This window comes from Orycteropus afer, unplaced genomic scaffold (assembly GCF_000298275.1).
Source record: "Orycteropus afer afer isolate SDZICR_OR568_19922 unplaced genomic scaffold, OryAfe1.0 scaffold00135, whole genome shotgun sequence".
NCBI classification, from domain to species: domain Eukaryota; kingdom Metazoa; phylum Chordata; class Mammalia; order Tubulidentata; family Orycteropodidae; genus Orycteropus; species Orycteropus afer.
In genome coordinates this window covers 3,233,123-3,254,637 of record NW_006921722.1, presented here as the reverse complement: position 1 = coordinate 3,254,637, position 21,515 = coordinate 3,233,123, and the positions used below count along the sequence as shown (strand labels likewise).

Here is a 21,515-nt window from a genome sequence, read left to right as displayed (position 1 = left end):
TACCTTTGTAAACTGAATGGAAACCTTCAAAAATGGTACCTGGTTTTCACTGTCTCAGATCCAGAAACACTCTCAGCCTCCTTTCTTTTCATGGAGTTACAGTTATTTTCATAGGTTCAATAAGAAACTTTTCTCATGTCACCAGGGTATAATTGATGAAAATGATTGTGCAACAAAGGGCATACATGGAGAGTCACAGCTGATGAAATATCTCACTGATGGAGTCCTTCGGTGGTGACAATGGTTAAAATGTTCGGCTGCTACCCAAAGGATTGGAGGTTGACATCCACCAAGAAGCAAGATAGGCCTGGACATCTACTTCTGAAAAGTCAGCCATTGAAAACCCTGTGGAATACAGTTCTGCTGTGACACACATGGCATCACTGTGAGTTGGAATCAACTCTACGGCCCTTGGTGGTGGTGGCAAGGGAGACATGGTGGAGATTGGGATTGGTTTCCCAGCCTTGGGATAAAAGAGTAAACAACAAAGTCACATCTGAGACTCCTTATGAAAACGTGCAGGCAGAGTAAACTCTATGGCTCCAACTATACGGCAAAAAGCATTGAGTCCAAAGAAGATTCAATGAGATCTGTAGGGGCCACTGACACTCTTGCTGCACCAGGTTAGTAATCAGCCAAACAACAAGAATAGCTTTTTATTTTGATCAACAAAAACCTTTGAGATGATTTATGATCATAAAGTGGTTGATGGTCTGAAAAATTATCTGAAACTTGGAAACAGGCCAAACTGATCACTAGATATCCTTTCAAATTTTAATTTATAAATATTTATAATTTCAGTGTATTTCAATCATTTGTGTTCAATACTTTTTCATTCTTGGATTACCCTTCTTCAGGCAATAGACCTTAAAGGTTACCCTGCATGTCCTTCAAGCATGTTCATTAGTCTTCGGTAACCACCCCAAGCTATCAAGCAAGACGGGACTACAAGAATCCAAGGTCCACCGAGGATGCGTTTCTGTCCCAAGCCTAGAATCAGCCATTCTCCAGGGATTCTGGTTCCATTTAGTGGAAATAGTACTACTAAAAGACCAAAATCTGGGTGCCCAGGAACTTCCTCTCAAATCACGGGTTTGCATAAATGATTGGATACTCTGCTTGAAAAGAATGGGGATGGGATAGAGTGGAGTAGGAAAACCCATTTCTGAAGAAGTGGCTGCTCTTCAGAATCACCCGTGAAACCTTTAAAATGTAGGTTCCAGGCCTCAGCCAGGACTTACTGTGTCCGATGATCAAAGGCAAGCCCTAGATTATTTAGAGGGTCCTCAGGAGGTGAAGTCAGTGGTCAGGAATGCTGAACTATAGTCTCTAACACCCACATCTCCAAGGCCTTAGCATCCAGTGCATCAATACTTTTGAGATGAATTGCTTCTTTTGTTTATTATTTTTCTTATCTTAAAAAGCAATATGCTATTATTATAGAAAAGCAGAATACAATGAGATATAATTTAAAAAAAAAATTCAAATAACTCCTAATTCTGTCACAGGAAGAACTACTATTAACTCTTGTATCTACTTCTTTTTTTGTTTTTTTCCAATCTTTTTCTGTATATGTACATATGCAGGAAAACCAAACCAGTTGTCCTCAAGTGGACAAAAGTTTACATTTGTAACTACTGTTATAATTATCTTAATTTAAGAAGTTCACTGCATATAATAACAAGACCAGGTGTGTCAGAATAGAACTATGTTCCATGGAGTTTTCAGTGGTTGTTTTTTGGAAGTAGATCACCAGCCTTTTCTTCTAAGACACCTCAGGTGACCCTAACTGCCAACTTGTTAGCTAGCAGCAATGCTCACAACCATTTGTGACTTGTACCACCCAGGGGCTCCATGCATGTGCACATATCAGCATATATACTTGGTTACCTAGTTTTCAAAGACTAGGCTCATATTTTCCACAGTATTTTGGAATCTATTTGTTCATGTAACTCTTTCTGTATCTTCAAAGTCTCCAACATCACCCTCAATGTTTGTATAGTATTATTATTGTTAGGTGCTGTCAAGACAGCTCCGACTCACAGTAACTGGATGTACAACAGGACGAAACACTGCCTGGTCCCTCACCACCCTCACAATCCTTCCTATGCTTGAGCCCATCTTTGCAGCCACTCTGTCAATCTACCTCATTGAAGGTCTTTCCTTTTTTAACTAACCCTTTACTTTACCAAGCATAATAGCTTTCTCCAGGGACTGATCCCTTCTGACAACATGACCAAAGTAGGTGAGACAATATTTGGCCATTCTCACCTCTAAGGAGCATTCTGGCTGTACTTCTTTCAAGACAGATATGTTGTTATTCTTCACCAACACCACAATTCAAATGCATCAATTCATCTTTGGCCTTCCTTATTCATAGTTATATAGTACTAAGTTTTATTAAAATATCAAATATTTATTTAACCTGTCCTTATTGTTCAATCTCTTGATTTTTTCCTAATCTAAATGATGTTATGCTGAATATCTTGCTAGATCATTTCTTGCATATATCCTTAACATATATGTTTATGATAAAGCAGTGCTCATGGGCCTCGTATGCAGTAATTTTTTACATTAAAATAATTACAATGCAAACTTTTGTTTTCTTCACACAAACAAACAAACAAAAAAAACACACTTTGCCATGGAATAAAAAAAAAAAGGATACATATTTCTATAAGTGAAAGAGAAACTGGAAAAGTAACCTGTCTGGAAAACACCAGATTGCTCTGTTCATGAAACAGGGATGGTGGTGACAAGGAACGGCCACCTAGTCTACATGTTCCACTGTTGTAAGCAGCAAGTGGTAGAAATGTGTTTGTTCAAGAGCCCTAAGAGAATAGGTATGTCCAGCATTGAAGATGTGGTACAATTTGTTGAGCTGTCCTATTTCTTACGGGTGCAAGATAAGAGATTAAGCAAGGGAATTAAAGCTATGGGTCTACTTCACCAGCACAGGTTGACAGATTTGAAATAAACAAATTGACAGCAGGTATGCTAGTATTATTAAATAAAGCATTAAAGACTTAGTAAAAGGTAGACTCTTTCTCATCTTCGCCAGGTGACAGCCTACATGGTTGATTTGAACTGTGTTGCTTCGATAGCTGTAGATACTTCTCCTCTAGGTCCACGTTTTCAAGATGGTATTCATTTGGTGAACATACTAAATACCACCAAAATTTTAGTCAAAAGACAATGAAGTCAAAGGTATCAGGTTATGCAGCTACACTCAGTCCTCATTTATTGACCTGTTAGGTTCCAAGGACCAGGTCGTTACGTGAACCTGCAGGGACCAAGTGTTCCTCATGTTTCAGGGGTCCTTTCAGAGGTGATCGATGTCCACTCCCTCCTGGGTTACTGCTGTCTGAGGTTTGCTGTCTCAGCACCATGATGTCCATACTTCAGGTGGGTGGGTTACCCTGTGCCCTTTCAAACCACAGGCAGAGCTGACTGGCTCAGGGTTTGCAGCCAGGAGGTGACCCACCTGACACCAACCCTGCAGAGTTCTCCACAGGAACACCCACCCACATAAGTTCACTGTCTTAAACAGCTCAAGTGGTAGATGTCAGTGTCTGCAGGGCAGTGACTGCTGTGTGTCCTGTCTGAACCCCCGGGCAACCTTCTCACAGACTCGCAGCCCCAAGCTATAGCTCCACCACCAGCAGAGCCCTGGACAGCCTGGCCAGATTTGGTGAGGCCGTGGAGTCCACATACAAATTAATTGCCCATGGCCTGGGGTCTGGCCTTCTTTTTCTCTTTTAACTTCATTTGAATCCAAAACTGGGGAAAGGAGTGGAATGAGGGGATGAAGGACTTGGGGCTCACCTGGGTCCTCACTGGGCTTTAAGGTAATTTGAATTGATTTTTTACTGCTGTTTTTAACGTGAAATGTCTTTAACGAGCTAGCAATCAAAGAATAGGTGTATTTTTTGAAGGAACAGTGACTTCATACTCCTCAGTTAGCAAATGAATGCTTTGGCTCTTTCTCATACCAAAGCTCACACTGGCACCAGAAGCCCAGGCAATAAGCAGATTGTATTAAAATCCTCTCAGGCAGAAGGGTAACTGTCTTGACACTCTTCATGACAATAAAGTAATTGCACAGCAAACAGGAGTAATCTGTGATGTCTGGCAGATCATACTCGCCTAACCATTACTCTAGATCAAAATGTTTGTCAATGGTTTAGTGAACAGCGTTTCGCCTCTGAAAGGCAATAGATCAAGAAGATGCCCACATATCTTGTTTTTGCAATGATGAGGGGATGGAAACTTGAGACCATGTAAAGAATGCGTGCCAAATATGAAAGGAGACCCCCGCAGTGCATAGCTCACAGTATGCTGGTCTCAGGAGTAACTTGGTCTGAGCGTATGTGTCCCGGCTGCTCAGTCCTGACTCTGGGCACATCGTGTCCTCCTTCCTTCAGGTGAGCTTGCATCACCGAGATGAACACTAACTGGCTCCTGTCTGCCCTCACTCATCACCTGTTAGCAAGGTGAGATTGGGGATGTTTCTTGTGGCCCACATGTGTGACCTATGCCCAGCTTTTCCTCTCTTCTGACCGAGGGAGTCTTTCAAAATATGGAAGCAACATGGTTTCCTTGCTAAAGAGTCCTCTGAGCAAGACTGGTAGAAAGGAAAAAGAAAAGCAACTTTGTCTCTGTTGTCTTACTGGCCCTTCTTTTCAGTCCAAATAGTTCCTGATGGCCAAAGAGAGATGCTCTGTTTTCTGATGGAGTATACCAGGAGGAGTACACATAACTGTAACGGAGAAATCCTTAGGAACACATTCGGGGTCACCATGAGTTGGAATCAAATGGACAGAGAATGGTCTATGTTATTAATGGGGAAACTGAGGCCTAGTGCATTAAATAAAAAATAAATAAAATCAGTGCTTTCTCAAACTAATGTCTGCATGTCACTGAAAGACCGTATCACAATGCTGATTCTGAATCACTAGGTCTAGGATGGGACCACGAGGGTATTTCTGTCTAAGTCCTATGTGAGGCAATGCTGCTGGTCCATAGACCACATTTGTCCAGGTCACCAAGCCCGTGAGAGGTTGAGCCCAGAAGTGAACTCAGGTGGTACAGGTCCAAGACCCGACTCTTCAGCACCAGACCGTGGGTATGGTGCACTGGCCACTGGACTAAAAACTGCCACCTGCTCCTGCTGCATTTTCCAGCAATAACAAACATCACTGAGTGCTCACTACCACCAGCCATGTGGGGTGTAAAAAAATACCCTCTGAGGCAAACGGTTTTCATTTAATCCACAGGAGCAAACCATCGGCCATTTGGTTCCCTTCTTAGAAGAGGCAGCTCCACAGGCTGACTAGCTATTATGATGAACTTAATTATCATACACATAAAAAGTACAACATTCATTTTCAAAGAGTCAGAATACACCCAGAGAAGTCAACTTCATCTCATCTTTGGAAATCCAGAAAGAACGTTAAGATTTTATGGAGCTTCTGGGGCATCATTTGGAAAATTAACGAGAGTTCAATAGATGTAGATACCACAGGATGTGAGCTGGATTCTATGAGATTCCCTACAAAGTAGCAAACAAACAAAAACTAGTATTTTATTTACTCCTCAAGTGTTCCAGTGTCTTTTGTAAAATGGATGCTGTGCTGATTCCTATTTAACTACAAAGGTGGAACATAGGTTCCTGAATTATGTGTAAAATTTTTAGAAGCTAAGAGTGAGATGAAAATAATACCATCAATATTATAAAACAAAAAACTCAAAACCAAACTCACTGCCATCGAGTCAATTCCAACTCACAGCAACCCCCTTTGGGTTTTCGAGGGAGTAACTCTTTACAGAAATAGATTGCTCAGTCTTGCTTCCGGAGAGGGGCTGGTGGGTTTGAACTGCCAACCTTCTGGTTAGCAGTCAAATGCCTTAAGCACTACGCCACCAGAGCGCCTTACAATACACAACAATATTGCAGTTTGATAAAATTCCACCAGTCTTTATTTATTCAGAATGAAGCGAGAGGGGTGAGCAAGTTGATTGTAAGCAGTTCATTTCTGCTATTTAATTTGGGATTTCTTTTCTTTAACTTCTGTCTACCCAAACTGAGGGGCGCAGCTGGCTGGCTGCATTTCCCGGACACTGCATGCGCTGGAATGCTGGAAGGAGCTCAAGATGGCGCCACCCACTGTGAATACTCTGCCTCCTTCACTCTCTCCCATCAAGTGCAAATCTCGCCACCTTGGCACCTACCCAGTGTACTTAGAAAGGCTTCAGGGTTCAGAGTAAAGGACGCCAACAGCTGACTTTGTTGCTGAAGCCTCAAGGAGGGCCATGAGTGCCTCAGCTTGGTGGCCTTCCGTTACCGCATTACCACTGCGCTCGCACAGTCCTGTCAGGCCTCTTTGCGGTTGGAGTGCCATCTCTTCCTCCCCCTTCCAAACACAATATGACTTTGCAGATATGTCTTGAGAAAAATCAAAACATCTCGAGGCCACTGGCAATTACACCCTTTACTTTAACAATTAACATTGTCATTTCTTACTGACTCTTCTCCGCAGTTTATTTTCAACTGAAAACATGCTTATCTCTTCAAACAGCCAATCCCAGGAAGCAAACAATCTGGGACTGAAGTGCATGGGGAAAGGTCAACCTCAGTTCATCTTCCCCCCTTGTGGACAGGAAGCAGTCTGTCCCACACCAGGCCCCTGGTGTCATGGAGGATGTGAACACTCATGCGGGCCATCTTAGTGCCACTACCTATGCATTTACCAGATGTGTCTGTCATACTCTTCAGCTCCACTGGATACATTTTTCCAAGTATTTAAGAAAAAAATGTGAAAATACATGATTTGGGGAACACTTTCTTAAACACCAGAAGAAGAGAGGTGTGACTGAAAGTTATCCAGGCCGTTTTTGGTCACTGAAGTTTTAGCAGTCAGAGTACTCCACAACATGAACCCCTACCACCTTCCCTATAACGGAATCCAGCAACATGGCGGCCATTATTGTGTGAACACTACTCAAGCACTTCACTCCATCCCCAATGTCTCCCATCATGTACAGGTCCTTCTTGTATTTTAAGCCTACCTTGGGTGCCTCCCTTAATCCATGTCTGCTCTAAATCCCAGCCTTACTTAGATTGCACCTCTTTATCAGAAGTCATTGCATTTTAACCTGCATATGCATGACTTACTTTCTGAAGTATAAGCTACTCAAGGGTTGCTGTTGTTAGCTGACGTTGAATTGGTTCCGACTCGTAGAGAACCCCTGTGTGCACAGTAGAACAGCTCCTTACAGTTTTTGTGCTTGTAATCTTAATGGAAGCAGAGATACTGGGTGGGTTCGAACCTCGAATCTTTGGGTTAGCATCTGATCACAAACTGCTTCCACCACCCAGGCTTCTATGTCATTATTAACTTTTTCTGCTAAATGTCATAAATAAGAGTGGAAGAGCTTTAAGGATTATATTTTATATGTGAAGTAAAACTACTTGGCAGTGACAAGATATTAAATACCATATATGAGTCAGGGAGCTCTGGTAGCATAGTGGCTAAAGCACTTGACTGCTAACCAGAAGGCTGGTGGTTCAAACCCACCAGCCACTCCTTGGAAGGAAGATTGAGCAATCCTACTTTCGTAGTGATACTGCCTCGGAAACCCAAGGAGGGGTCGCTATGAGTCGGGGCTGACTCGAAGGCACATAACAACAACATATATGAGCCAATCAGTGAAGGTACAGAATATACTAGACTTAGTTATATTTTATGAGCACACATTCAATCTAGTAAGCAGAAATATTACAGATAACATGATAACACATATGGTACAAAAAAGAGAAAGAAGCAACAAATTCTGCATTTGGAATACTATTTAGACTTCCCGCAAAAGAAAAAAAAAAAAACAGGACTATTTCCCCCTACCTCAAAAACCCACCTGTTGTGATTCCCTAGTGCCGCTCTGACAAGAATATACCACAAATGGGATGGCCTTAACAAACAGGAGTTTATTCTCTTACAGTTCGGGAGGCTCGAAGTCCAAGTTCAAAGTGCCAGGCTCTAGGGGCTGTGTGAAAGCCCCTCGACCTTGGGCTTTAGCTCTGCTTCTTGCTCCCAGTCTACTGAAGCTAGAGGCATCTCTTCACCCAGGCAGCTAATGACTGCTGAGGTTAACAAGCCCAAGGTCAACAAATAAAATGGCACATGGCAGGCCATTAATTCAAGTCCATTGTACGTCCCAAGGTCGGCAGAGCATGTAAGGCTGCTGAACAATGACACAGCTACATGCAGGATTCAAGGTGCCATCAGCTAGAGACCACTCCCAAAGTTGCTTCTTATATACGGGAAGCAGACCATATACCCAAAGCAGCTACTCAGCTGCTTGTGGTAGATCCCACCATGGAGTTAATTGCCAGTCTTATCATGCGGAATAACTACCACTAGCTTCCCAGCCACTCAACCAGGCCCAACCAAGTTGACACACAAACACAACTACCACACCACCCAAATTATGTCAGGCTGGGAAAATTCTCACTAAGGTGCTGCATCTTTTTCTGTGCTTTATCTTATAATGTTGCAAAATCATATCAGAGTAAAAATGAGGGTGTCAGAATAAAAGTTAAATTCTTGGCAGGATCATAATGTATTTTTAATAATTTGATGTGATATTAACTTTAAAGACTCTGATATGACTGCCAAAATTTTGTCATTTCAGGAAAAGTTTATACTTCTTAAAGTTGTCCAAAACACCAAGAAATTCCCACCCTCTGGCTGGAAATCATAAGCTTGGAGAGTCCACAGTCAAGTGCGTGAGATTTCATTTTGGATGAAATGCCAATTCAGTCTGAAGCTTCTCATTTTAATTCGTTAGTAGCCCTCCTTCACTGATTTGTTTTTTGGCATGTGTTAACTCACTTATGATCACAGAATAATTTTCATCCTGTACTACATTTGAACATTGGCAAAAAATCATTGGGAAGAACATATTCTCCAATAATCATGATGGACCTACCATGTGTATCCAGAACTCATGTCTTAAAAATGCTTTTATTTAATTTTGAAACTTTTACTCATGCTTTGCCTAGTTTTCTTTCTTTCCTAGCTTGTTGTTAGGTGCTGTTGAGTCGTCTCTGACTCATAGTGACCCTATGTATAGCAGAACAAAATACTGCCCGGTCCTGTGCCAGTCTCACGATCCCTGCTATAACTGAGCCCGTCGTTGCACCCACTGTGTCTATCCATCTCGTTGAGGGCCTTCACCTCTTTTGTCGACCCTCCACTTTACCAAGCATGATATCCTTCTCCAGGGAATGGTTCCTTCTGACCACATGACCAAAGTAGGTCAGACGAAGTCTGGCCATTCTCGCTTCCAAGGAACATTCTGGCTGCATTTTTTCCAGGACAGATTTGTTAGATCTTTTAGCAGTCCATGGTACCCTTAGCATTTCTTCTCCAACATCACAACTCAAAAGCATCAACTCTTCTTGTTGTGCTGTGCTGTTATGTGCCATCGAGTCGGCCCCAACTCATAGCGACCCCTCCTTGGGTTTCTGAGGCAGTACCACTACGGAAGTAGGATTGCCCAACCTTCCTTCCGAGGAGTGGCTGGTGGGTTTGAACTGCCAGACTTCTGGTTAGCAGTCAAGTGCTTTAGCCACTATGCTACCAGAGCTCCTTTTTAGGTCTTCCTTATTCATTACTCTCACATGCATAAGAGGTGACTGAAAATACCATGGCTTGGGTTAGGTGCTCCTTAGTCTTCAAGGAGACATCTTTGCTCTTCAGCACTTGAAAGAGGTCCTTTGCAGCAGATTTGCCCAGTGCAACACATCGTGGGATGCCTCCACTGCTGCTTGCATTGGTGTTGATTGTAGAACCAAGTAATATGAAATCCTTGACAACTTCAAACTTTTCTCTATCCATTGTAAAGCTGCTTATTAGACCAATTGTGAGGTTATTTGTTTTCTTTTTCTTGAGGTGTAATCCACACATAATCCTAGCTTTTGATTTTAAATTACATTTCAATAATCCAATCAAGCATGTAATGTTTCATTGAAAGTAATCTCTTTTTGTTTCATAAGAAAATATATACTTATTGTATAGTAAAATAGTCTTCAAGGCTAATAAAATGCTTCCCTAGTAAGCTGGGGCAGTAAGATTTTAAAGAATTAGAAAAAATGATAAAGGTTTGATTTTTTATAACCAAAAAATTGTGAAAAATTATACACCATGTGATACAAAAGTTGAGTTTCAAAATGAACCACTTGGCTGAAATGAACAATTAACACCATTCTTTAAAATAAACCATTTTAAGACTATGTCAACTTTAAAACTAAAATATCTTAATGAAATGTAAAAATTGATTCATTCCTTCCAATATCTATATTTAGCAGATGTAGACCAATAGATATTTAGGTATTTAGTATGTGGGTTTGGGAGTGAGACGAAACCAAAAAAAGCCACACTAGTTGCCCTCACCTCGATTTTGTCTCAGAACTGGGCTCCACAGGGCTTTCCATGACCATGACCTTCTGGAAGTTGTTCACCTCAGGCCTCTCTCAATACGCACCAAGCTTAACCATCCGTGCCACCCAGGGACCAGTTGGAGTGGGGTTGTTCTTAGTAAAGTTTTGTCTTGTCTGGATCATTTCCTCAAACTGTCTGACGTTGTTTTTTCATCTATGATGAACCCAAACAAAAGCCTCACTGCCACTGACTCTGTTCCAACTCCCAGCATCTCTAGAGGACAGAGCAGAACTTCCCCCATAGGGTTTCTAAAGCTGTAAATCTTTATGGAAGCAGACTGCCTCATCTTTCTCCTGCAGAGCAGCTGGTGAATTCAAACCATCAGCCTTTTGGTTAGTAGCCCAATGCTTTAACCACTGCACTACCAGAGCGCCTTCATTTATGATGGATGTTAATATTGTGCTCCTGAAGAATTATATGAGCCACTTCAGGTTAGCAGTACTTGCTATGGGGCCAGGTTCACAGTAACCACTCATGAACATTGTTTATTATTATTTCCAGGAGCCCTGGTGGCATGTGATTAAAGCACTTGGCTGCAAGTAGAATGGTTGATGATTAGAACCTACAAGCTGCTCTGCAGGAGAAAGATGTGGCAGTCTGCTTCCACAAGGATTACCACCTTGTACAGGACCCTGTCCTGTAGGGTTGCTATGAGTTGGAATTGACTCAACAGCAACTGGCTTGGTATCAGGATTATTAGTGCCACTAGTTCTCACTGTTGTCGAATTTTTGTGATCTGAAAAACCTAACTGGTCCCATTGCTTCCACCCTGGCCTCCAGCAGTTACTCACACAGCAGCCACGGTCAGTTGTTAGCAAGTCAGATCATGCCTGCCTTTGTTCAAACTTCCTCTGGAGCTCCCTTCTCACGAAGGTAAAATCCGGAGCATTGCCAGGCCCGACAAGACCTTACAGGACCTGGCCACGCCCTCTCCGATGTCATCTTCTCCACTTTCGCCTGCCTCCATTCCAGCCAGGCTGGCCTCCTGGCTTCCTAGGCACACTCCTGCCTCAGGGTCTTCCACTTGCTGGTCCTTCTCCCTAGGACACCTGAAAGGGTGTTTCATGACTGACCTCCATTCCTCCTCAAATGTCATCTCACCATGACCACCATGGACAAAGGCGGTCCTCCCAGATTCTGCTCCCTTTACTCTGCTGTTTCTCCATAGACCACACAATGACTACTTATGTGTTTGTCGCTTTTCCCTCCCAACTGGAATGAGCTCTGTTTGGGTGGACATTTGTCTGTTTCTATTTCCTGCCCCATGCTCAGCACCCAAAACTGTGCCTGACATACAGTAAAACTCAGGAAGTATTTGCTTAACCAGCTGATGAACTGTATGGCAAATACTGGAGAACAGTTCTTTCTATCCCTAAGCCCAGGAGCTTCGTCTCATCAGGCTGTCAGGGCTGCTGAACGGTGCCTCATGAAGGAGACACAAACATAAGGCATGAACCTAAGTCTTGCATGGGTACCCTGGAGCCCAGGAATAGACGCTCAACATGCTTATTCAAAAGTTTATAAAACAACACATTTTATTAATTAACCTTATTTTAAATAATAGTCTGTTTAATTGTCTAGGGTAATGGTACTCAAAGTATGATTTCTACATCAAAGTATCAGTATTTCCTGGGAACCTGTTAGAAGTGCAGTTTCCTAGGCTCTATCACCAGCCATCTGTAGTGGCTTGGTTGTCATGATGCTGAAGGCTAAGCTGCCGGTTATTCGAACACCAGCAGGGTCACCTGTGATGGACAGGTTTCAGTGGAGCTTCCAAACTAAAATAGACTAGGAAGAAAATTCTGGTGAACTACTTCAGAAAGTTAAAAACTCAAACTCTCAATGCCATTAAGTCAGTCCCAACTCATAGTGACCCCTCCTTGGGTTTCTGAGGCAGTATCTCTACAGAAGTAGATTGCCCAGTCTTCCTTCTGAGGAGTGGCTTGTAGGTTTGAACTGCCAGCCTTCTGGTTAGCAGTCAAATGCCTTAGTCCCTATGCCACCAGAGCTCCTCTTCAGAAAATTAGCCAGTTAAAACCTTACAGATCACAACAGAATGCTGAATCATTGGATTGGGATCCATCACCAGGATGGACCAATAGCTAGAGGAGGGCATCTTATTTGGTGAAGTACAGGGCCAGTGAGGGCAAGGCGGCCCTCAGTGAGATGGACTGGCTTGATGGCCGCCATGATGGATGCCAGCGTGCTGGAGAGCATGAGGATGATGCAGGATCGGCCTATGATTTGCTCTGTTGTACGGGGGTCATCAGGGGCCAGAGTTGACTTGACAGCAGCTATCTATCTACAGCCCAGGCCAATCCAATCATCATCTCTGATGGCTGCAGGAGTACTTGGAGGAGTCATTTCAGTCCTTTGATTACCTCATATAAACGATCATATAGCATGTCCTACCTTCCATGTACCAACAGGACAAGTGGCTATTAGCGGAAATCATGACATCACCATTCCTGTTCACCAGGTGTCTTATTCCATCTACAAATGCCAAAGGTGCATCCTCACATGTCAGAAGCCCCACTGCTCCCAGCTGCCGCGTGGAGCTACAGCTCAGCTGGTCCCCTTGGAGAACCTTCCACGCTCAGCCCACACCCAAATCCTTGCCAAATTCTTACACACTGGAAGCTCTCAGAAGATCAGCCTGGATCCAATAATTTAATTTCTTATTCTAAACCACAGAGGTATTGCAGGGTGTAGAATGTTCTCTTATTTTCATCAATTTCTTTATTATTATTATTATTATTATCACAGAGTCCAAACACAAGAAAATGTCCTTAGCATTTTCCTGTGGCATCGAGCAGATGCTCAAGTCTACCTTTACTTGTTCATTCAGGGACAGCTTTTCAAAGACCTGTGGTTAGTGCATGGTCCCCAGCTCCACAGCTCCCTCCTATGGGCTGTGGGTCTTATCTGTATCCCTACGCAAGAGTATCAGAGTTCTCAAGGCACTGAGAATTCACGAAACACATCCCTCCCCTCCACACATCCCCAAGACCACCACAGCACCAGCTCATGGATTCAACACTCTGGATTTTAGTTCTTTCTTCATTTCTGGGCCCTGGAAATTTATCTTTTTTTTTTCCATTTTCTCAAGTTCAGCAATGATTTTTAAACCATTACAATTTTTTTAGTGACTTTAGCAGAAGGCATGCTAGGTTACTTTAGGCTTCCAGCTTGCTGGTTTTAGCACTTCCTGCCACTCACAGAGTCTGGCTAGACCAGGACCACCTGGGAGAGGAGGAAACTTGTCCTTGAAAAAGTCATTGTTACTATTTTGTCACACACAGGGAAAATCAGTCCTAGCCATTATACCTTGCACTATTTGGGCTGGAGAACAGGAGACTGAAGGGAACCCTAGAATTATCAGACAAGCTAAGGGATTGCCATCCCTGCCAAAGAGCAAGCAGCTTGAAATGGGTCACAGAGACAAGAAAAACAGGAAGGATGTTACTGCCATCAGATGCATCACTTCAGAACAGGAAGAAGACCAGATGGCCGCTAAAGTTCCCTGGTCATTTTCAAAAATTTCCTCACGTTACCAGAAACATAATCAATGGATGCACACTTCAAGAAATTGACAAATACAAAGTCAAAATGAGAGAGGGACATGCATTGACCTTAATCATATATTCTGACCCTCACACAATGCATCATGTAGTCACTCCAATTCCAGCCCTTCAGAAAACACACACCCTCCTTGCGGTCCTGACACCTCCCTTGCTAATGTTTGCTCTTCAATATGAAATAGGAGTTAACACCCTCACCTCACATTTTATGCCCAACTACTTTTCTTCTAATGATGTCCTCTTCTAGTGAGGTGGTGTTCTGGTTACCTAGTGCCACTCTGACAGGAATATGCCATAAATGGGATGGTTTGAAGAAACAGGAGTTTATTTTCTTATGGTTTAGAGGCTTTAAGCCTGAGTTTAAAGTGCCAAACTCTAGGGGCTGGGTGAAAGCTCCTCAACCTTGGGGTTCAGCTCTGCGTCTTGTTCCTGGCCTGCTGAACCTGAGGCTTTCTTTCACTCAGGCAGCTGCTGGCTGCTGGCTGCTGAGGCTGATAAACCCAAGATTGACTAGTAAAAAGGCACTGTCCTCATGTTACCAAACCACACAGCAGGCCATTAATTCAAGTCCATTGAAAGTCCCAAGGTCGGCAGAGCATGGCAGGCTGCTGAATAACAACATGGCTACTTGCAGGGTTCAAGCGTGCCATAAGCTAGAGACCATTCCCAAAGATGTTTCTTATATATGAGAAGCAGACTACATCCCTAATGCAGCTACTCAGCTGCTTGTGGTAGATCCCACCATGGAGTTGATTGTCAGTCTCATCATGGGGAATAAGTATCACTAGCTGCCCAGCCACTCAACCAGGCCCAGCCAAGTTGACACACAACCTTAACTACCACAGTTGGAGACACAAATCCAAAGCTTATCATAAACCAAATATGTTCATAAATCAAAACGGAGCCAGTTGGTTTTTGAGTCAACTCCAACTCCTGGTGGTCCTGCACGTGTCAGAGTGAAACTGGCGCTCCGTAGAGTTTTCAGTGGTTGATTTTCAGAAGTAGATGGCCAGGCCTTTTTTCTATGGCACCTCTGAGTAAACTCAAACCTCAGACCTTTTAGTTAGCAGACATACGCTTTACCATTTACACTGCCTAGGGGCTCTAAATATGAGGCCATTTACCATGAAGATTCTACTACAGCAACCAAAGGAATGTAACAGACTTACACAGAGTAGTTACAATTACCTGAATGCCCAACTGCTGGTGGGTCGCTCTTCCTGTCATTATTCAGGATCACGGCCAGGCCCACAGAGGCTGCAGGGAGGATGGTACTGCTGAGGTCCACACGAGTCAGGCTAGCAGGCTCTCTCTCAGTGGCCCCTGCAGCATTTCGGGGGCGGGCCCCTCCAGAGGCATCGGTTTCTGGAGCTTTCCTCTGGGCTCTCTGTACAATGTGGACAACGCTCTGCTGATCCAGGTCACAGTTCTGTGTGGGGGCAGAATGAAGTATGTGAGGAACCACAAACGTTCACTGCGACATGAAGCTGAACCTCTCCTCAGTTCCAGAGTGTGCAAGGATCCCACACTGCTCGGGCACAGTCCCTATACATAGTAATGGGGCCTAAGGGAAAGTGATGTGTGCAAATTGAATAGGTCAGATGCCCTTCTCCTGACCATAGGGCGTGTTAGACAAGTGACATTGAGCGGGGCCAGAAACTGAAATTTTGGAATAAGTGGAACATTACAACTGAAAACTAAAGCAATAGTCAAAGGGGCATGGACTCCAATAGGGAAAAAAGGGGTCCCACAGTAGACATACATTGTTGGTGTTAGGTGCCATTGAGTCAGTTCTAACTCACATCGACCCTTCATATGACTGAATGCAACAATGCCTGGTCCTGCACCATCCTCACAATCCTTGAACCCAGAGTTGCAGCCACCATGTTAGTCCACCCCTTTGAGGGCCTTCATTTTTTTCGCTGACCCTCTACTTTATCAAGCATGATGTCTTTGTCCAGGGACAGGTTCCTTCTGATAACATAACCAAAATATGAGAGATGACAGTAGACATAAGCACAATTCAAAATAATGCCCTTAAGAGACGATTTCCTTCAGAAGCAATAGGCCCTTCTAGTTATCAAATTTAATTCCTAGCATTCATTTCTATTCCATCAAAGCAGAAAGTTGGATATCAACAAGTGCAGGGTATTTCTCTGTAGACTTTCAGCTAAACGTGCTCACAATAGACTGTGTACAGGCTCTGCCAGCATACCAATGGCAGAGCATGCGAAGAACATCCTAATCCCAGGATTCAATTGCTTTTTCATCCAATTTCACAGTTAAAATCAGTAAACATTTACCGAAATGCTTTTCATCCACATATTGATGTGTATGCACAGGAGATTCTTTAACATTTAATTGAATTAAAGTAGAAGGGAGAATGAATGGTAGGACAAAAGCTAGGCTACTGTTAATCAAGTCCTGTTTTCATAATAATCCATGGGATAGAAACTGCATTGTCTGCTTCAGACAGAGCCAAGGCCTTGCTCTCTCAATGAACCTCTGGATCTCTGTGTTTCAAATCACCACTTGCCATTTCCACTCCTCTTAAGCAGGTTCACAGAACATCCACTCAAGGCAAAGCAATAATAATCATAATCAGCCTTTCCCTCCATCCTGCCTGGTCTGCAAGCTCTCCCATTCCTGTCACAGGCACATTCTTACAAAGAATAGTGGGCCAGCCACCCACAGCCCCACACACTCTGCTTGACATCTGCCTCCTCATTCATTCTGAACCATTCTCAGAAGGTCACCAGGAGGCCCTTCTTTATTGAATCCTATACCACTCTTCCCAGTTCTCATCCCCCCATACTTGTTCCCTGTGCTCTAGGCCTTGCAGTTCCAAGGCTTTTCCTGGGACTCTTCCTACTCAGCCTCTTTTACTAGTTCCCCATTTTCATCTTCTGTCCCCTAGCTCTCCACAGATGATGCAAACAGTACTCCATTATTAACCCAAAGGCTGGTGGTTTGAACCCAGCCAGAGATGCCTCAGAAGAGAGGCCTGTCATCTGCTTCTGAAAGTCACAGCCATGAAAATCCTGTAGATTACAGCTCTATGCTACCACACAAGGGGTTGCCATGAGCTGCCAATGACTCACTGGGAGCTGGGTTTTGACCATTTTACTTCTCCCCTACCTGTCCTTCCCATGTCTGCCAATAGACAACTATCTCCCACCCAATGAAAATCTGATTCTCCTCTCATGTTCCCTAACTGACTTACATGGAATTACCATCTTGGCTCCTCACCCCTTCTCTGTCACTTCAAGTAATGCACCAACCCTATGTTATAGTCTAGCCATCTTCATATTCCAATTGTAAATCCCCCCACACACACCCCATATCTTCATTCTTACCATAGAAGTGCAATTACTTCCTCTGCCTCTGGTATCTTCCCACTAGAGTCCATTATATGCAAGATATTTTGGTGTGTACTGCATATGGCAAGTGTCTCTCTATGACCTGTTGAGCAGAACCTAACATCTAACTCCCATCTTCACGTCTGTTTATACTTCCATCTTTTCTAGGTCAATTGTCATATGAATTTGATCTTTTCTACCTCTCTTTATAGCATATGTGGTAGATTAAAACCAAAAGAAACTAAACGCATGTTATGAGTCAATTCTGACTCATAACAAACCTACAGGACCAAGTAGAAGTGCCCCATAGGTTTTCTCAGTCTATAATTTTGATGGAAGCAGATTGCCACATTATTTCTTCCATGGAGTGGCTGGTAAGTTTGAACTGCTGACCTTTCATTTAGCAGCCAAGCACTTAACCACTGGGTCCTAGGGCCCCTCTTGGTAGATAAGACTATTGTGAAAACATAACCATTTCCTCCTCCCCTTCTCCAACCCCCACGTTGGGCTCAGACCTGTAACTGGTTTTGGCCAGTGTGAAGAGACCAGGACTTGCTCCACTGTTACATCTACCATGAACCTCCCACAGCAGGTACTGCACCTTCAGCCTAGGCACTGACACTGTACAACTGGTGCCTACCTGAGTCACACCCACTTCAAGGACCAACTCCAGGCACACCCACAGCTTGAAGCAGAGACTTTCAGGACTCCACATTGGGTCAGCAGATGGCCAACTGACCTGAGTACCGTGAAAAAAGGATGTTTCCTGAATATAGCACTGGGACTTTGTAGTTAGTTGTCAAGAAGTAATGGCTGACAATGTTCTATTTCTCATTCCACTAGAACAGATAAACATTTTGCCACTATTTATCTTAGCTTCAGTGTTTAGTGATCATCCTTCATCAGAGGATGAAATTCCAGCCAACACTCTAGGAATTAGACATAGACTTTACCCTAAGCCATTTCCCACAAACAGTCATCAAATGTGAGTGCATGCAAAGGTGGGCTTCTACATGAAGACCTGAGCTTTGCAAGAGGAGAAATAGTTGAGAATCAGTACTGTGACATATTCTGAGGCTTTTGCCCATATTGTTTTCTTTTCAAGAAGGCTCAAGAATCCAGTCAGATAACCTCCATCCCATGAGTTCAGGACTTTCGGACATCAGGGGACCCTCCCAAACAAAAGCAGTATCTTACACTCTCATTTGAATCCTAATAATCTTTACCTGACAAATTCTTCCTACTGGACTGCTGAGAGCTTGGACTGTGTGTGTGTGTGTGTGTACAACATCATCCAACTTAATTAAGAAATTCTTAAATCACTAACGGGGTCATACTTACCTTTATATCTACCAGAATGCCTCACACAGTGTTTTGAACCTAGTAGATACATAAAATATGCCTATGAATTAAAAAAAAAAAAAAATGACAACTGCATTGAATAATTCTATACTTATGAGATCCATAATCAATGCCCATGGAAGCAGTGGTCAAGAAATCAAACAACATAGTATATTGGAGAAATCTGCTGCAAGACTTCTTTAAAGTTCTAAAAAGCAAAGACATCACTTTGCTTGGCCTGACCCAACTCATGGTATTTTTCATCACCTCCTATGCATGTGAAAGCTAGACAATGAAAAAGGGGGACAAGAAAAACTGATGCATTTTTTAGAATTTTATATTGGCAAGTATTGAATATACTGTGGACTTCCAGAAGAACAAATAATTCAGTCTTAGAAGAAATACAGCCAGAAGGTTTTTTACAAATGATGATGGAGAGGCTTCACCTCACTTATTTTGGACACATCATCAGGAAAGACTAATAACTATAAAAGGATATAATGTTTGGTAAGGTCAGAGAAAATGAGGGAAACCATCAAAGAGATGAACTAACACAATGGCTGCAACACTGGTCTCCACTATAGCAAACAAACATCATGAAGATGGTACAGAGCCAGTCAACATTTTGTTCTGTTACACATAAGGATGCCATGAGTCAGAACTGATTCAAGGGCAATTGACAACAACAATGAATCAAAAAAGTAAATGACGGTGGAGTTCTGGTAAGATGGAGGAATAGGCAGAAAGACGTCACAGACCCTCTTCAAAAAGAAAATGGGAACCAATTAACACAGATACAGAAGATAATCCTGGACCCCTGAGCCTTGAAGAGAAGGATATAGAAGTGGACTAAACTCCAACTAGCAGAAGAATTTGCAAGAAAACACCAAAAAAGGAGACATACAGAACTGCGGTCTGGCAGTGATCCTGACAGCACAGACAGCTTGGATATTGCCAAGTAGTGGTAGGACCTAAGAATTAACCTAAAAATCAGCCCTCCTAGCCAGGGACTGCACAGAGGACTGCTCTGGTGGCTGATGAATAAAAGAGGGCACAGCGAACAGGAAGGCTGGCTGAGCTGTGGACTTTTGCCTGTCTGGAGGACAAAAAGGAGCAGCCATTTTGAATATTTACGAGTGGCTTAGCCATTTTGGATATGTAAAATGACAGCATTCTCTCAGATCACAGGGACTTAAGAACAGGCTCCACTTGCTAGGAACCCCAAGGACATTCCGCACCCAGATGACTGGAAAGCTGCAACATTCCCCTTGTTATTCTCATACTCCCACCCTCTTGGTGAATGGAGGTGCAGCCATCCCTCATTCCCACCCACTTTCTGGGCCGGCAGGAACTCCATCCCAGTTTGTGTGCTCAGATGGAACTTGGGTGTCCTGCCTCAATTTTTTTTTTTCTTTTTTCTGTTTTTTAGTTTATTTATTTTTCTCTGTTTTAAAATTACTACTATTATTATTACTTTTGTCCTTTTTACTATTATTCTTTATTCTTCCCCTCCCAGGTTCTAGTTTTCAGCTTTTTCTCTTTTTCCTCTTCCTGGTTGCAATTTATTTTTCTTTCTTGAGGTTAAACCCGTTGCTCATTTTTCTTTTTACATTTTTCCCATTTTTTTCTTCATCATTCTCCTTCTCTACCTTTTTTCTCTTATTGCCCTCTCCCCATATATTGCAGGTTTTTTTTTTTCTTCTTCTTTTTCCCTTCTTTTGGTTACTGTTTCTGTGTGATTAAACAGTGTATTTTTTGTTCATGTGCCTTTACTTTTTTGATGGTTATTCAATTGTTAATTTTGTCTAACTGAGTGGAAGACAGCAACAGTCCCATATGACACAACTACACCCACATCTCCTGCATCTTCACTTACTGAGTGAGAGCCACCACTTCCTTCTCCATCAACGGGCCAATGATAAAAACTACCAAGAAGAGCCTGACTCACCCTTGACTGCTCTTCACAGTTAACAGAGATCTAAATACAACAACGCCACGATGTCTTGGAGACAAAAGACTACCACAGTCCACACCAAGAAGCAAGATAAAGTGGTAAAAACAAGGGAGCAGGATACAGACCAAGAACACATACCTGAGGAACAAGCAGCATTGGAACTCTCTGATAAGGAATTCAAAAGAATTATATTTAGATATCTTCAAAGGATTGAGAGACTGACCAAAGAAAACACAGACAAAACCCTAGAAGAATTTTGGAAGAAAATACAAAATCAAAATGACAAAATAAATGAAAAACTAGAAATGATTCTCAATCTACAGACAGAAATCCAGAAGATTAATAATAAATTGTCAGAATTAGATAACACATTGAAAAGGCAAAGGAGTAGAATTGATGCAGTGGAAGACAGAATTAATGAGATTGAAGACAAACACCTGAATACTTCTTTGGAAAGGAATCAATCAGAAAAAAAAGATCAAAACAAAGTGAAGAAAGGTTAAGGGTTATGGGGGATACCATCAAAAGGAGTAATCTATGTGTCCTTGGAATTCCAGAACAGGAAGAGAAAATAAAACCACTGATAAAATTGTCCAATATTTGTTGGAGGAGAACTTCCCTGATATGACGAAAGGTGAGAATATATCCATTAAGGAAGTCCAACGAACCCCAAAAAGGATAGACCCCTAAGGCACTTGACTGCTAACCAGAAGGCTGGCAGTTCAAACCCACCAGCCACTCCTCGGAAGGAAGGTTGGGCAATCCTACTTCCGTAGTG

The 21,515-nt window shown here is 42.7% G+C and overlaps 1 protein-coding gene across 1 annotated transcript in view; it reads right to left on the bottom strand.

Annotated features, from left to right (window-relative positions):
- Positions 1 to 21,515, bottom strand: part of PRKN (parkin RBR E3 ubiquitin protein ligase) — a 1,601,593-nt gene that overhangs the window by 1,333,678 nt on the left and 246,400 nt on the right. Inside the window, exon 3 of the mRNA XM_042781573.1 lies at positions 15,272 to 15,512. Coding sequence (XP_042637507.1) covers positions 15,272 to 15,512 — 241 coding nt within the window. The remainder of the gene's footprint in view (positions 1 to 15,271; positions 15,513 to 21,515) is intronic.